Genomic DNA, 18,809 nt, shown 5'->3' with positions numbered 1-18,809 from the left:
GATAATCTTGCCTGAATATCGAGCTTTAGAGAAATAGGCCCATAACAAGGGACACCAGTTTAAAGTGTTTTATTTCCCCCATTAATACAAATTTGAGAGTGTTGGCGTCCTTTTTAACCTTCTAAAATCATATAAAAAAAAACATTTGTGTATTTTAATGCCTGTCAGACCAGAGCTCTTAGTCTGTCTATAACTATTGATATAAGAATATATTCCTTAGTTTTTGTTCCTGTACTAACCGTTTGTGTATTTGCTTTCCTCAGGTTTCTGTTTTATGGACCATTTCATATTATTCAACTCCACTTGCTGTCTTTTACATGTACAGAAAAGGTAAGTAATATTACAACAGTGAGTCGTTACATCCTTCATGTATATACAAAGAGTTAAACAAAGTGACATCTCTGTATCAGAATTAAATCTTTTAGTTCTGGCGTTTAAACATAGTTTTTGAAGGCCACAACCAGACCAAGATGACATTGTCTGTCTGTCTGTCTGTCTGTCTGTCTGTCTGTCTGTCTGTCTGTCTGTCTGTCTGTCTGTCTGTCTGTCTGTCTGTCTGTCTATCTATCTATCTACAGGGAGTGCAGAATTATTAGGCAAGTTGTATTTTTGAGGATTAATTTTATTATTGAACAACAACCATGTTCTCAATGAACCCAAAAAACTCATTAATATCAAAGCTGAATATTTTTGGAAGTAGTTTTTAGTTTGTTTTTAGTTATAGCTATTTTAGGGGGATATCTGTGTGTGCAGGTGACTATTACTGTGCATAATTATTAGGCAACTTAACAAAAAACAAATATATACCCATTTCAATTATTTATTTTTACCAGTGAAACCAATATAACATCTCAACATTCACAAATATACATTTCTGACATTCAAAAACAAAACAAAAACAAATCAGTGACCAATATAGCCACCTTTCTTTGCAAGGACACTCAAAAGCCTGCCATCCATGGATTCTGTCAGTGTTTTGATCTGTTCACCATCAACATTGCGTGCAGCAGCAACCACAGCCTCCCAGACACTGTTCAGAGAGGTGTACTGTTTTCCCTCCTTGTAAATCTCACATTTGATGATGGACCACAGGTTCTCAATGGGGTTCAGATCAGGTGAACAAGGAGGCCATGTCATTAGATTTTCTTCTTTTATACCCTTTCTTGCCAGCCACGCTGTGGAGTACTTGGAGGCGTGTGATGGAGCATTGTCCTGCATGAAAATCATGTTTTTCTTGAAGGATGCAGACTTCTTCCTGTACCACTGCTTGAAGAAGGTGTCTTCCAGAAACTGGCAGTAGGACTGGGAGTTGAGCTTGACTCCATCCTCAACCCGAAAAGGCCTCACAAGCTCATCTTTGATGATACCAGCCCAAACCAGTACTCCACCTCCACCTTGCTGGCATCTGAGTCGGACTGGAGCTCTCTGCCCTTTACCAATCCAGCCACGGGCCCATCCATCTGGCCCATCAAGACTCACTCTCATTTCATCAGTCCATAAAACCTTAGAAAAATCAGTCTTGAGATATTTCTTGGCCCAGTCTTGACGTTTCAGCTTGTGTGTCTTGTTCAGTGGTGGTCGTCTTTCAGCCTTTCTTACCTTGGCCATGTCTCTGAGTATTGCACACCTTGTGCTTTTGGGCACTCCAGTGATGTTGCAGCTCTGAAATATGGCCAAACTGGTGGCAAGTGGCATCTTGGCAGCTGCACGCTTGACTTTTCTCAGTTCATGGGCAGTTATTTTGCGCCTTGGTTTTTCCACACGCTTCTTGCGACCCTGTTGACTATTTTGAATGAAACGCTTGATTGTTCGATGATCACGCTTCAGAAGCTTTGTAATTTTAAGAGTGCTGCATCCCTCTGCAAGATATCTCACTATTTTTGACTTTTCTGAGTCTGTCAAGTCCTTCTTTTGACCCATTTTGCCAAAGGAAAGGAAGTTGCCTAATAATTATGCACACCTGATATAGGGTGTTGATGTCATTAGACCACACCCCTTCTCATTACAGAGATGCACATCACCTAATATGCTTAATTGGTAGTAGGCTTTCGAGCCTATACAGCTTGGAGTAAGACAACATGCATAAAGAGGATGATGTGGTCAAAATACTCATTTGCCTAATAATTCTGCACTCCCTGTATGTGTATATATCCTATATAATAAAAGGCCAGGTATGTTTGTCAGATGCCGTCATGCGCAGTAGAGACTGCACAAGGACAAACATGAGACAAAGGGGTTACTAAGGCACTAAGGAATCAGTACAGGAATTTAATTTATATATAACAAGTCAGCTTTGTGATAATGCTGAGTTATGTAATCAAAGAAAAGAGGGGTGCTGTGTACTGGAATCTCAACTAGGGCAGATCAGTAAGAAACTGATATTATTGTACACCTGTATAGCACTCACGTTCCTGTAATTAAATTTGAAGATAGACACTTTTGAGACTCCTGGATGGAGTACTGAACTCTAATATATAAAATTTAACCTTTAATAGAAATTTTTTAAAATTGTACATTCCCACAAGGACAAAAAGTTTAAAATTAACGTCTGCTTTGAATATCCGTTCACATAAATTATCCATTATCACATGTGGATAGAGGATTATAAGTAAATCTCAAGTTAAGGGTAGTGAGATTATTGGCAACTTGGTGTGTTAAAGTCAAATTGGTTTATGATCTTACGCTAAGGCAACTGGTACAAATCGGCTGGTGAAATCCCAGACTATGTGGATATAGCTTACTTGCTCATCAGCAAAGTTGCTTTGTTTCTATGTATTCTTAGTGTTAGGTTAACCAAAGCTCTAGCTTATTGGATTGTTATCAGGTTATAACCGTTCTACATAATACATTTGTATTAGTGGTAGAAATCACTGATTAGAAGTAGATGTTAACTGGCCAATACCTTATATTGTTTATGCATTCAGTAATCTATATTTGAGTAGTCAAAGAATGTTCATCACAATATCCAATGATAAGTTGGTCGCGATTAGTATATATCAGGGGATAGTGGGCTAACCGACTCAAATATCAGTGGATATATATGGACTAACGGTTCCTGTTGGTTGGTGGTTTATATGTAGATACACATGTTTCTACCTTTTATTGTAAATAGTACCAGTATATAACTCGCCTATGTTATATGCTACAAGCATAACAAGCCGTTTCTGTAAATAGATATAACAAGTAATGGAGTTACTTTATTAATGCTCCTTAATTAACACCTCTAATGCTCCATACAATTATCCTGTGTTAGATTACGGCTCACTAGTATCATGGATACCAAAATACTTTGAATATAGCGAGTTGGTAAATACCAGTCGGTTTGTCTTAACTAAATACAGGTAGTTACATTAAATATGATATCCACATTATTCCACTGTCAGCCTCGCTGCTCATACAAAGCAGCCATATCAGTGCTTATGTAATGTGTTTCAGTTAACAATTGAATAACACTGTTTGCGTAAGTATGTAGTCGGATTCTAATATTAGGATAAGCTTCAATATTTTGTTTAAATTGCTTGTTATAACATTCTCATTGGTTGCCACTGTATTATATTTGGTGCTACAAATTTTCTATTTTATAGCTTCTGATATAGCAAAATCACACTGTTTAGGGGTATAGATTTTGAGATATCCTTCACGTTGTTAAGCTTTAAAGGTAATGCCCTTGTAAGTTACCGGACAATATCAACAATCACTTGCTGCAATCTTAGCCCTGCTATTGAAAAAAAAAAATATATATATATACCGGCCTATACAAAGCAGCGTGTTAGTTATGCTAGTGTTAACGGTTAAATAGGCAAGAGATGCTATAGTGGCTGTATTCTATTTGCTGCTACCAATTTACCGTTTAATACTTTTTGATATAGCGAAATAACGCTATTTGGGGGTGTAAATTTTGTGATCTCCTTCAAGTTATTAAGCTTTAAAGGTAGTGCCCTTGTGAGTTACCGGACAATATCACCAATCACTTGCTGCAATCTTTACTCTACTATTAATAAATATACCGGCCTATACCTCAGATCTTTATATGAGTATTGAATAGCATCGTATTAATTATGCCAGAGTTGACGGTTAATGGGCAAGGGATACTAAAGCGGCTGTAATTACAGCGTATCTGTCTATATATAGTTGCCAGTTATTATCCTTAGTCACAGAATGTCAATTACTGTAGTATCACTAACCGGTTACCGGCCTATACCGTTGAGAACCTATACCTATTATCAATACTTATCTTATTGCAGTAGTGTCTAGATGTTTGTTTGGATTACCGGCCTATACCTTTAAGAGCTCACAATAATTATCGTCATATACATTATTGCTGTAGCATTCTATTATATACTTATAAGTTCCTCAAGGTATAGACCGGTAATTCTAACTAATATTGCCACATAACTTATAGTTGTACCATTTTGTAGTTTGTATGGGATTACCGGCCTATACCTGTATTAAAGTTCTACGTGCTGTCACCACCAGTTGCCTCTAACTGTGAAAATAATTATTTAAAGTAAATTAAACTTATGTGAACGTAACGGAATACCGTAATTATTTCTGATAATGCATTAATGCTTTAGTGAAGTATTTCCGCAACGGATATTATTATAAATGCAGACGAGCTAAAATAAAGCCAGGTTACTGGCGAAACATGTTAGGGGATTGTGGTTGTGTGTTATTTTAGCTCATCTGCATTTATAATAATATCCGTTGCGGAAATACTTCACTAAAGCATTAATGCATTATCAGAAATAATTACGGTATTTCGTTACTTTCACATAAGTTTAATTTACTTTAAATAATTATTTTCTACAAAATGGTACAACTATAAGTTATGTGGCAATATTAGTTAGAAGTTCCTAAAGGTATAGGCCGGTAATTCTAAGTATATAATAGAATGCTACAGCAATAATGTATATGACGATAATTATTGTGAGCTCTTAAAGGTATAGGCCGGTAATCCAAACAAACATCTAGACACTACTGCAATAAGATAAGTATTGATAATAGGTATAGGTTCTCAACGGTATAGGCCGGTAACCGGATAGTGATACTACAGTAATTGACATTCTGTGACTAAGGATAATAACTGGCAACTATATATAGACAGATACGCTGTAAATACAGCCGCTTTAGTATCCCTTGCCCATTAACCGTCAACTCTGGCATAATTAATATGCTGCTATTCAATACTCGTATAAAGATCTGAGGTATAGGCCGGTATATTTATTAATAGTAGAGTAAAGATTGCAGCAAGTGATTGGTGATATTGTCCGGTAACTCACAAGGGCACTACCTTTTAAAGCTTAATAACTTGAAGGAGATCCCAAAATCTACACCCCCAAATAGCGTTATTTTGCTATATCAAAAAGTATTAAACGGTAAATTGGTAGCAGCAAATAGAATACAGCCACTATAACATCTCTTGCCTATTTAACCGTTAACACTAGCATAACTAACATGCTGCTTTTCAACACTTATACAAGATCAGAGGTATAGGATATATATATATATATCATACAGTGGGGCAATAAAGTATTTAGTCAGCCACCAATTGTGCAAGTTCTCCCACTTAAGAAGATGAGAGAGGCCTGTAATTTTCATCATAGGTATACCTCATCTATGAGAGACAAAATGTGGAAACAAATCCAGACAATCACATTATTTGATTTGGAAAGAATTTATTTGCAAATTATGGTGGAAAATAAGTATTTGGTCAATATCAAAAGTTCATCTCAATACTTTGTTATATATCCTTTGTTGGCAATGACAGAGGTCAAACGTTTTCTGAAAGTCTTCACAAGGTTGTCACACACTGTTGCTGGCATGTTGTCCCATTCCTGTATGCAGATCTCCTCTAGAGCAGTGATGTTTTGGGGCTGTCGCTGGGCAACACGGACTTTCAACTCCCTCCAAAGCTTTTCTATGGGGTTGAGATCTGGAGACTTGCTTTGCCACTCCAGGACCTTGAAATGCTTCTTAGGAAGCCACTCATTTGTTGCCCGGGTGGTGTGTTTGGGATCATTGTCATGCTGAAAGACCCAGCCATGTTTCATCTTCAATGCCCTTGCTGATGGAAGGAGGTTTGCACTCAAAATCTCAGGATACATGGACCCATTCATTCTTTCATGTACATGGATCAGTCGTCCTGTTCCCTTTGCAGAGAAACAGCCCCAAAGCATGATGTTGCCACCCCCATGCTTCACAGTAGGTATGGTGTTCTTTGGTTGCAACTCGGCATTCTCTCTCCTCCAAACCCGACGAGTTGTGTTTCTACCAAACAGTTCTACTTTGGTTTCATGTGACCATATGACATTCTCCCAATCCGCTTCTGGATCATCCAAATGCTCTCTAGCATACTTCAGACGGGCCCAGACATGTACTGGCTTAAGCAGGGGGACACGTCTGGCACTGCAGGATCTGAGTCCCTGTGTGTTACTGATGGTAGCATTTGTTACGTTGGTCCCAGCTCTCTGCAGGTCATTCACTAGGTCACCCCGTGTGGTTCTGGGATGTTTGCTCACCGTTCTTGTGATCATTTTGACCCCATGGGGTGAGATCTTGCGTGGAGCCCCAGATCGAGGGAAATTATCAGTGGTCTTTTATGTCTTCCATTTTCTAATTATTGTTCCCACAGTTGATTTCTTTACACCAAGCTGCTTGCCTATTGCAGATTCAGTCTTCCCTGCCTGGTGCAGATCTACAATTTTGTTTCTGGTGTCCTTCGACAGCTCTTTGGGCTTCACCATAGTGGAGTTTGGAGTGTGACTGTTTGAGGTTGTGGACAGGTGTCTTTTCAACTTATAACAAGTTCAAACAGGTGCCATTAATACAGGTAATAAGTGGAGGACAGAGGAGCCTCTAAAATAAGAAGATACAGGTCTGCGAGAGCCAGAAATCTTGCTTGTTTGTAGGTGACCAAATACTTATTTTCCACCATAATATGCAAATAAATTATTTCCAAATTAGACAATGTGATTGTCTGGCTTTGTTTCCACATTTTGTCTCTCATAGTTGAGGTATACCTATGATGAAAATTACAGGCCTCTCTCATCTTCTTAAGTGGGAGAACTTGCACAATTGGTGGCTGACTAAATACTTTTTTGAAGTTAGGAGGTGGTAGTAAGTGCGCTAAAAAGAAGCTAAAGGTATCCTAAAAAAATGATTATCTATAGTATATATATTAAAATTGTAAAAAGTATCTAAGTGCAAAAAGTATCTTATGTGATAAAGTGAATGGATATCTATCCAAGTGTTAGGTGAAAAACCATATAATATTTCTGATCCCTACAATGGGAAACTATAAAAAACTCAAAACTGTGTTCTATTCTAAAAGGAAATTGCTGAAAATATATGACATTTAACAGTGTTACAATACACTGGTGGGAAATAATCTATAATACTAGGAAGTAGATTAGTGTAGTTACTTTATAACTAAAGTGTCAGACAGATACAATGTGTATTTGCTATAGTGCCACAAAATAATGCTAGAAACAAATATGCGCTAATAATATATACTATATATCCAAAAGTGAATGCTTGAATAATAATCTAAAAATACTTGAGGCCTTGTTTTGATATAAAAAGATATTTTTATTTTGTAACACCAAAAAAATCAAAATTTTATTTAAACTAAAAATAAGGGGACGTCTCCCCAAAGATAAAATGTTAAAATCAATATTGAGCAGGTTGATATTCCACAGCAGATATGATATAAGCAAAAATGCTTAGCTCAAAAATGTGTTTGTAATCCACTCTGTTTATACAGGGAAAGTCAGTCTCTTTATATTGCATCAAGTATTTGTGAAATGCCGTTGCCTTGTAAATAGGCTTTGCTGACCAGGCTCGAAGCTGAGCGATAAAACAATGGTAAGACTTCTTATAACACGATACAGTCAGTGTACCTTATTAATCTTAGTATTTTAAGGTTCTTTTCTCCTGTTAAGTGTAGTCAGTCCACGGGTCATCCATTACTTATGGAATATTTCTCTTCCTAACAGGAAACTGCAAGAGAATTACCCAGCAGAGCTTGCTATATAGCTCCTCCCCTCACCTATCATAGACAGTCATTCTCTTGCAGCCTAACTAGTAGGAAGCTGTGAGAGATCTGTGGTGTTTTTTTTAACTTAGTTTATTTCTTCAATCAAAAGTTTGTTATTTTTAAATGGCACCGGAGTGTGCTGTTTATTCTCAGGCAGCATTAGAAGAAGAATCTGCCTGGGTTTCTTTCTATGGTCTTAGCAGACGTAACTAAGATCCACTGGCTGTTTCTCATCTGAGGCGTGAGGTACTTTCAGAGAAGGGGAATAGCATGCAGGGCTCCCCTGCAACAAATGAGGTATGCGCAGTAATTTATTTTCTGGGGAATGGAATTGACTGAGAAAATACTGCTGATACCATTGTAAAGTAAGTTCAGCCTTAAATGCAGTGATAGCGACTGGTATTAGGCTGATGTGTGTGTGTGTGCACTGAATGTATTTTCTAAGGAATGGAATTGACTCTGAAAATACTGTAAATACTGAAATAATGTATGAGCCTGAACTGCAGTAAAAGCGACTGGTAGCAGGTTTGTAAATAATAATACATAACTTTTAAATGTATGTTTAAAACGTTTTACTGGCTTGTTAATCGTTTTTGTGAGGTACTTGGTGATAAAACTTATTGGGGCATGATTTTTACCACATGGCCATTTTTGTTTTCTGCATAGAAACAGTTTCTGAGCTTCCCCACTGTTGTAATATGAGTGGGAGGGGTCTATTTTAGCGCTTTTTTACACAGTAAATATTCAGTCACAATCTGTCTACTTCATCCTCCATGATCCAGATCGTCTCTAGAGAGCTCAGGGGTCTTCAAAATCCATTTTGAGGGAGGTAATCAGTCACAGTAGTCCTGTGACAGTGTATTTGACTGTGAGAAAAACGTTAATTACATAATTGTTATCCGTTTTTGGGTACTAAGGGGTTAATCATCCATTTGCTGGTGGGTGCAATCCTTTGCTAACTTAATACATTTACTGTGAAAATTTGGTTGCTATAACTATTTTTGATCATTATTTCAACTGTGTTAGTTTTTCTGTGCTTCTTAAAGGCACAGTAACGTTTTTTATATTGCTTGTAAATTAATTTTGAAAAATATTTCCAAGTTTGCTAGTCTCATTGCTAGTTTTGTTTAAACATGTCTGACTCAGATGAATCTCTTTGTTCACTATGTTTAAAGGCCAATGTGGAGCCCAATAGAAATTTGTGCACTCAATGTATAGATGTCACTTTAAATAAAAGTCAAACTTTATATGTTAAGAAATTATCACCAGACAACGAGGGGGAAGTTATGCCGACTAACTCTCCTCACGTGTCAGTACCTTCGTCTCCCGCTCAGGAGGTGCGTGATATTGTGGCGCCAAGTACATCAGGACGGCCCATACAAATCACTTTGCAAGACATGGCTACTGTTATGACAGAAGTACTGTCTAAATTGCCAGAATTAAGAGGTAAGCGCGATCACTCTGGAGTTAGAACAGAGCGCGCTGATAATGGTAGAGCCATGTCTGATACTGCGTCACAATTTGCAGAACATGAGGACGGAGAGCTTCATTCTGTGGGTGACGGGTCTGATCCGGGTAAACTGGATTCAGAAATTTCAAATTTTAAATTTAAGCTTGAGAACCTCCGCGTATTGCTAGGGGAGGTATTAGCGGCTCTGAATGATTGTAACACAGTTGCAATTCCAGAGAAAGTATGTAGGCTGGATAAATATTTTGTGGTACCGGTGTGTACTGACGCTTTTCCTATACCTAAAAGGCTTACAGAAATTGTTAACAAGGAGTGGGATAGACCCGGTGTGCCCTTTTCACCACCTCCTATATTTAGAAAAATGTTTCCTATAGACGCCACCACACGGGACTTATGGCAGACGGTCCCTAAGGTGGAGGGAGCAGTTTCTACTTTGGCTAAGCGCACCACTATCCCGGTGGAGGATAGCTGTGCTTTTTCAGATCCAATGGATAAAAAGTTAGAGGGTTACCTTAAGAAAATGTTTGTTCAACAAGGTTTTATATTACAACCCCTTGCATGCATTGCGCCTGTTACTGCTGCGGCGGTATTCTGGTTTGAGTCTCTGGAAGAGACCATTCGCACAGCTCCATTGGATGAAATTATGAACAAGCTTAAAACCCTTAAGCTAGCTAACTCATTTGTTTCTGATGCCGTCGTACACTTAACCAAACTTACGGCTAAGAACTCCGGATTCGCCATTCAAGCACGCAGAGCGCTGTGGCTTAAATCCTGGTCAGCTGACGTGACTTCTAAATCCAAATTGCTTAATATTCCTTTCAAAGGGCAGACCTTATTCGGGCCCGGCTTGAAAGAAATTATTGCTGACATTACGGGAGGTAAGGGCCATGCTCTACCTCAGGACAGGGCCAAATCAAAGGCCAAACAGTCTAATTTTCGTGTCTTTCGTAACTTCAAGGCAGGAGCAGCATCAACTTCCTCCGCTCCAAAACAGGAAGGAGCTGTTGCTCGTTACAGGCAGGGCTGGAAAGTTAACCAGTCCTGGAACAGGGGCAAGCAGGCCAAGAAACCTGCTGCTGCCCCCAAGACAGCATGAAGAGAGGGCCCCCTATCCGGAAACGGATCTAGTGGGGGGCAGACTTTCTCTCTTCGCCCAGGCTTGGGCAAGAGATGTCCAGGATCCCTGGGTGTTGGTGATCATATCTCAGGGATATCTCCTGGACTTCAAAACTTCTCCTCCACGGGGGAGATTTCATCTTTCAAGGTTATTAGCAAACCAAACAAAGAAAGAGGCGTTTCTACGCTGTGTACAAGACCTCTTACTAATGGGGGTAATCCACCCAGTTCCGCGGACGGAACACGGGCAGGGATTCTATTCAAATCTATTTGTGGTTCCCAAAAAAAGAGGGAACCTTCAGACCAATCTTGGACTTAAAAATCCTAAACAAATTTCTAAGGGTTCCATCATTCAAAATGGAAACTATTCGAACCATCCTTCCCATGATCCAAGAGGGTCAGTACATGACCACGGTGGACTTAAAGGATGCTTACCTTCACATACCGATTCACAAGGACCATTACCGGTATCTGAGATTTGCCTTCCTAGACAGGCATTACCAGTTTGTAGCTCTTCCCTTCGGATTAGCTACGGCCCCAAGAATCTTTACAAAAATTCTAGGATCACTTCTGGCGGTACTAAGACCGCGAGGCATAGCGGAGACTCCGTACCTAGACGACATTCTGATACAAGCGTCAAGTTTTCAAACTGCCACGTCTCATACAGAGATAGTTCTGGCATTTCTGAGGTCGCATGGGTGGAAGGTGAACGTGGAAAAGAGTTCTCTATTACCACTTACAAGAGTTCCCTTTCTAGGGACTCTTATAGATTCTGTAGAGATGAAAATTTACCTGACAGAGGCCAGGTTATTAAAACTTCTAAATGCTTGCCGTGTCCTTCACTCCATTCCACACCCGTCAGTAGCTCAGTGCATGGAAGTAATCGCCTTAATGGTAGCGGCAATGGACATAGTACCATTTGCGCGCCTGCATCTCAGACCGCTGCAATTGTGCATGCTAAGTCAGTGGAACGGGGATTACTCAGATTTGTCCCCCCTACTAAATCTGGATCAAAGGACCAGAGATTCTCTTCTATGGTGGCTCTCTCGGCCACATCTGTCCAAGGGGATGACCTTTCGCAGGCCAGATTGGACGATTGCAACAACAGACGCCAGCCTTCTAGGCTGGGGAGCAGTCTGGAATTCCCTGAAAGCTCAGGGATTATGGACTCAGGAGGAGAAACTCCTCCCAATAAATATTCTGGAGTTAAGAGCAATATTCAATGCTCTCCTAGTTTGGCCTCAGTTAGCAACTCTGAGGTTCATCAGATTTCAGTCGGACAACATCAAGCGCCTGCGTGGCCACGCAGGACCTGGTATGCAGACCTAGTGGACATGTCGTCCTGTCCACCGTGGTCTCTGCCTCTGAGACAGGACCTTCTAATTCAGGGTCCTTTCAAACATCCAAATCTAATTTCTCTGAGGCTGACTGCATGGAGATTGAATGCTTGACTCTATCAAAGCGTGGTTTCTCGGAGGCGGTTATTGATACCTTAATACAGGCTAGGAAAAAATTTACCATAAAATATGGCGTACATATTTACGTTGGTGCGAATCCAAGAGTTACTCATGGAGTAAGGTTAGGATTCCTAGGATATTGTCCTTTCTACAAGAGGGTTTAGAAAAGGGCTTATCTACTAGTTCGTTAAAGGGACAGATTTCTGCTCTGTCTATTCTTCTACACAAACGTCTGGCTGAAGTTCCAGACGTTCAGGCTTTCTGTCAGGCTTTAACTAGGATTAAGCCTGTGTTTAAGTCTGTTGCTCCGCCGTGGAGCTTAAACTTAGTTCTTAATGTTCTTCAAGGCGTTCCATTTGAACCCCTTCATTCCATTGATATCAAGTTGTTATCTTGGAAAGTTCTGTTTTTGATGGCCATTTCCTCGGCTCGAAGAGTCTCTGAGTTATCTGCCTTACATTGTGATTCTCCTTATCTGATTTTTCATTCAGACAAGGTAGTCCTGCGTACTAAACCTGGGTTCTTACCTAAGGTAGTTACTAACAGGAATATCAATCAAGAGATTGTTGTTCCATCTCTGTGTCCTAACCCTTCTTCAAAGAAGGAACGACTTTTGCATAATCTGGACGTAGTCCGTGCCCTGAAATTCTATTTGCAGGCAACTAAGGATTTTCGTCAAACTTCTTCCCTGTTTGTCATTTACTCTGGACAGAGGAGAGGTCAAAAGGCTTCGGCTACCTCTCTCTCTTTTTGGCTTCGTAGCATAATACGCTTAGCCTATGAGACTGCTGGACAGCAGCCTCCTGAAAGGATTACAGCTCATTCTACTAGAGCTGTGGCTTCCACCTGGGCCTTTAAAAATGAGGCCTCTGTTGAACAGATTTGCAAAGCTGCGACTTGGTCTTCGCTTCACACTTTTTCAAAATTTTACAAATTTGACACTTTTGCTTCGTCGGAGGCTATTTTTGGGAGAAAGGTACTTCAGGCAGTGGTTCCTTCTGTTTAATGTTCCTGCCTTGTCCCTCCCTTCATCCGTGTACTTTAGCTTTGGTATTGGTATTCCATAAGTAATGGATGACCCGTGGACTGACTACACTTAACAGGAGAAAACATAATTTATGCTTACCTGATAAATTCCTTTCTCCTGTAGTGTAGTCAGTCCACGGCCCGCCCTGTTTTTACGGCAGGTCTAAATTTTAATTAAACTCCAGTCACCACTGTACCCTATGGTTCCTCCTTTCTCGTCTGCTTTGGTCGAATGACTGACTATGATAGGTGAGGGGAGGAGCTATATAGCAAGCTCTGCTGGGTAATTCTCTTGCAGTTTCCTGTTAGGAAGAGAAATATTCCATAAGTAATGGATGACCCGTGGACTGACTACACTACAGGAGAAAGGAATTTATCAGGTAAGCATAAATTATGTTTTTACTCACTTCACCTCTCGTGTAAGACCGATGTCGTCTGTTAGGATCCAAATTCCAAACCGAATCAGTGCGCCGCGTGTGTCTTGGCGTCTGACGTCATCAGTATACTTGACAGCTTTCAATGCTGGTTATCGGCTTTCTGGATGTTCAAATCTTTAGATGTTATAGAGATAGTTACCTCTTCTATTGTAGCCAGATATGATTCCCTGCACTTAGTGCTTAATGCACGCAGGAAAAAAAGAAGGTATAAGAGGTTGTTAGATACGTGGATAACCCGGGTTATAATGAAATGCTCTGGAGAAACTTCAGAAATGAAATGTCCTCATTCAAGTGATATTTTAGCAAATAACACAGCCACTCAGATCAACGCATTTCGCTCACCAGGGAGCTTTTTCAAGATAGAGGTGACTGGTCAGGTGTATCCTTATAAAGGTATCAGATAGTTCTGATTGGAAGTTCCTTGATTGATGTTTTTTAAGGTGGAATTTCAGAGATGCTTCATATCAGTGTTTTCTCTGTATGTGTTCTGACTTGTTAAGGTGGAATATTTTTTCTTTTTCAGCTTAAAAGAGGAATACCTTTCTTCATTCCGGCTTATGTCTTACTATTATACTAATTCAGGTATTTTCTAAAAGGATAATACTTCTTATATTTACTCCTGAGATTTATTAGTGATATTATTAAAATTTGTACTATTCATAAGATTGGTAATGATAGTATGGTAATAAAAATATATACAACAGACATTTAAAAATTACAGAAAAAGTTTTTTGGGAATTTTTCTTAGTTAGATGGCCATAGAGTTTAAATCATAACATATGAAGCAATTTGTAAGTTATGACTAGGAGATCAAACAATAAAATGTAGATGGTCTCTACCCGTATGGAGTTGATCTTATTTCTAATTAATCAAAAAGAAAAGGTGAGAGGTCTAGTTCGGAGTTTAGACCTTTTGGGTATAGAGTATCATATGTGGACAATTTTCTTCAGAAACATGTCAAAAGTCTGAATTCATACCTTCAAGATTCTACACAAGTTTTAAACACACTTAAATCTATACATTGGGAGGAGGGGATGTTTCTAGCAACGTGCGATGTCACATCGTTATATACGGTAATTGACCATTCTAAGGGTTTAAAAGCTGTTGAAATGTTTCTAAATTCTGACTCAAACATGACTGATCAACATAGGGCTTTCATCTTAAAAAGCATTAAATACATACTTGACAATAATTATTTCTTCTGTTATGTGTGATCAGTCCACGGGTCATCATTACTTCTGGGATATAACTCCTCCCCAACAGGAAATGCAAGAGGATTCACCCAGCAGAGCTGCACATAGCTCCTCCCCTCTACGTCACTCCCAGTCATTCTCTTGCACCCAGCAACTAGATAGGATGTGTGAGAGGACTATGGTGATTATACTTAGTTTTTATAACTTCAATCAAAAGTTTGTTATTTTACAATAGCACCGGAGCGTGTTATTGCCTCTCTGGCAGAGTTTGAAGAAGAATCTACCAGAGTTTTTACTATGATTTTAACCGGAGTAGTTAAGATCATATTGCTGTTTCTCGGCCATCTGAGGGAGGTAAAAGCTTCAGATCAGGGGACAGCGGGCAGATGAATCTGCATTGAGGTATGTAGCAGTTTTTATTTTCTGAATGGAATTGATGAGAAAATCCTGCCATACCGTTATAATGACATGTATGTATACTCTACACTTCAGTATTCTGGGGATGGTATTTCACCGGAATTACTCTGTTAAAAGTACATTAAACCTTTTAATAGGTATTTATTATGTTAAACGTTTTTGCTGGAATGTAGAATCGTTTGCATTTTCTGAGGTACTGAGTGAATAAATATTTGGGCATTATTTTTCCACTTGGCAGTTGCTTGTTTTAATTGTGACAGTTTCGTTTCTCTCTCACTGCTGTGTGTGAGGGGGAGGGGCCGTTTTTGGCGCTCTTTGCTACGCATCAAAAAATTCCAGTCAGTTACTCTTGTATTTCCTGCATGATCCGGTTCATCTCTAACAGATCTCAGGGGTCTTCAAACTTCTTTGGAGGGAGGTAGATTCTCTCAGCAGAGCTGTGAGACTTATATATTGACTGTGATTAAAAAACGTTGCTCTGTAATTTTTATGTTTCAAATTTAATTATTGTTACTTTACTAATGGGAACAAACCTTTGCTAAAAGTTGTGTTGTTTTTAAGGATTGATGCTATAACTGTCTTTCAGTTCATTATTTCAACTGTCATTTAATCGTTTAGTGCTCTTTGAGGCACAGTACGTTTTTGTTAAATAAGATTGTAACCAAGTTGCAAGTTTATTGCTAGTGTGTTAAACATGTCTGATTCAGAGGAAGATATCTGTGTCATTTGTTCCAATGCCAAGGTGGAGCCCAATAGAAATTTATGTACTAACTGTATTGATGCTACTTTAAATAAAAGCCAATCTGTACAAATTGAACAAATTTCACCAAACAGCGAGGGGAGAGTTATGCCGACTAACTCGCCTCACGTGTCAGTACCTGCATCTCCCGCCCGGGAGGTGCGTGATATTATGGCGCCTAGTACATCTGGGCGGCCATTACAGATAACATTACAAGATATGGCTACTGTTATGACTGAAGTTTTGGCTAAATTACCAGAACTAAGAGGCAAGCGTGATCACTCTGGGGTGAGAACAGAGTGCGCTGATAATACTAGGGCCATGTCTGATACTGCTTCACAGCTTGCAGAACATGAGGACGGAGAGCTTCATTCTGTGGGTGATGGTTCTGATCCAAACAGATTGGATTCAGATATTTCAAATTTTAAATTTAAATTGGAGAACCTCCGTGTATTACTAGGGGAGGTTTTAGCGGCTCTTAATGATTGTAACACTGTTGCAATACCAGAAAAATTGTGTAGGTTGGATAAATACTTTGCGGTACCGGCGAGTACTGACGTTTTTCCTATACCTAAGAGACTAACTGAAATTGTTACTAAGGAGTGGGATAGACCCGGTGTGCCGTTCTCACCCCCTCCAATATTTAGAAAGATGTTTCCAATAGACGCCACCACACGGGACTTATGGCAAACGGTCCCTAAGGTGGAGGGAGCAGTTTCTACTTTAGCTAAGCGTACCACTATCCCGGTGGAGGATAGCTGTGCTTTTTCAGATCCAATGGATAAAAAATTAGAGGGTTACCTTAAGAAAATGTTTGTTCAACAAGGTTTTATATTGCAACCCCTTGCATGCATCGCGCCGATTACGGCTGCGGCAGCATTTTGGATTGAGTCTCTGGAAGAGAACCTTAGTTCAGCTACGCTGGACGACATTACGGACAGGCTTAGAGTCCTTAAACTAGCTAATTCATTCATTTCGGAGGCCGTAGTACATTTAACCAAACTTACGGCTAAGAACTCAGGATTCGCCATTCAGGCACGTAGGGCGCTGTGGCTAAAATCCTGGTCAGCTGATGTAACTTCTAAGTCCAAATTACTTAATATACCTTTCAAGGGGCAAACTTTATTTGGGCCCGGTTTGAAAGAAATTATCGCTGACATTACAGGAGGTAAGGGCCACGCCCTGCCTCAAGACAAAGCCAAAGCTAAGGCTAGACAGTCTAATTTTCGTCCCTTTCGGAATTTCAAAGCAGGAGCAGCATCAACTTCCACTGCACCAAAACAGGAAGGAGCTGTTGCTCGTTACAGACAAGGCTGGAAACCTAACCAGTCCTGGAACAAGGGCAAGCAGGCCAGGAAACCTGCTGCTGCCCCAAAGACAGCATGAACCGAGGGCCCCCGATCCGGGACCGGATCTAGTGGGGGGCAGACTCTCTCTCTTCGCCCAGGCTTGGGCAAGAGATGTTCAGGATCCCTGGGCGCTAGAGATCATATCTCAGGGATACCTTCTAGACTTCAAATTCTCTCCCCCAAGAGGGAGATTTCATCTGTCAAGGTTGTCAACAAACCAGATAAAGAAAGAAGCGTTTCTACGCTGTGTACAAGATCTGTTATTAATGGGAGTGATCCATCCGGTTCCGCGGTCGGAACAAGGACAAGGGTTTTACTCAAACCTGTTTGTGGTTCCCAAAAAAGAGGGAACTTTCAGGCCAATCTTGGATTTAAAGATCCTAAACAAATTCCTAAGAGTTCCATCGTTCAAAATGGAAACTATTCGGACAATCTTACCCATGATCCAAAAGGGTCAGTACATGACCACAGTGGATTTAAAGGATGCTTACCTTCACATACCGATTCACAAAGATCATTACCGGTATCTAAGGTTTGCCTTCTTAGACAGGCATTACCAGTTTGTAGCTCTTCCATTCGGATTGGCTACGGCTCCAAGAATCTTCACAAAGGTTCTGGGTGCCCTTCTGGCGGTACTAAGACCGCGAGGAATTTCGGTAGCTCCGTACCTAGACGACATTCTGATACAAGCTTCAAGCTTTCAAACTGCCAAGTCTCATACAGAGTTAGTTCTGGCATTTCTAAGGTCGCATGGATGGAAAGTGAACGAAAAGAAGAGTTCTCTTTTTCCTCTCACAAGAGTTCCATTCTTGGGGACTCTTATAGATTCTGTAGAAATGAAGATTTATCGGACAGAAGACAGATTAACAAAGCTTCTAAATGCATGCCGTGTCCTTCATTCCATTCAACTCCCGTCAGTAGCTCAATGCATGGAGGTGATCGGCTTAATGGTAGCAGCAATGGACATAGTACCCTTTGCACGTCTACATCTCAGACCGCTGCAATTGTGCATGCTGAGTCAGTGGAATGGGGATTACTCAGACTTGTCCCCTACTCTGAATCTGGATCAAGAGACCAGAAACTCTCTTCTATGGTGGCTTTCTCGGCCACATCTGTCCAGGGGGATGCCATTCAGCAGGCCGGACTGGACAATTGTAACAACAGACGCCAGCCTACTAGGTTGGGGCGCTGTCTGGAATTCTCTGAAGGCTCAGGGACAATGGAATCAGGAGGAAAGTCTCCTGCCAATAAACATTCTGGAATTAAGAGCAGTTCTCCATGCCCTTCTGGCTTGGCCCCAGTTAAAAACTCGGGGGTTCATCAGGTTTCAGTCGGACAACATCACGACTGTAGCTTACATCAACCATCAAGGAGGGACAAGAAGCTCCCTAGCAATGATGGAAGTATCAAAGATAATTCGCTGGGCAGAGTCTCACTCTTGCCACCTGTCAGCAATCCACATCCCGGGAGTGGAGAACTGGGAGGCGGATTTCTTGAGTCGCCAGACTTTTCATCCGGGGGAGTGGGAACTTCATCCGGAGGTCTTTGCCCAAATACTTCGACGTTGGGGCA

The 18,809-nt window shown here is 40.3% G+C and overlaps 1 protein-coding gene across 1 annotated transcript in view; it reads left to right on the top strand.

Moving 5' to 3' along the window:
- ABHD16A (abhydrolase domain containing 16A, phospholipase) overlaps positions 1-18,809 on the top strand; it is a 124,632-nt gene that overhangs the window by 15,609 nt on the left and 90,214 nt on the right. The window contains exon 3 of the mRNA XM_053722087.1: positions 264-330. Coding sequence (XP_053578062.1) covers positions 264-330 — 67 coding nt within the window. The remainder of the gene's footprint in view (positions 1-263; positions 331-18,809) is intronic.

The sequence above is a fragment of the Bombina bombina genome, chromosome 7, assembly GCF_027579735.1.
Source record: "Bombina bombina isolate aBomBom1 chromosome 7, aBomBom1.pri, whole genome shotgun sequence".
Taxonomy (NCBI): domain Eukaryota; kingdom Metazoa; phylum Chordata; class Amphibia; order Anura; family Bombinatoridae; genus Bombina; species Bombina bombina.
This window is presented reverse-complemented; position numbering and strand designations above follow the sequence as displayed.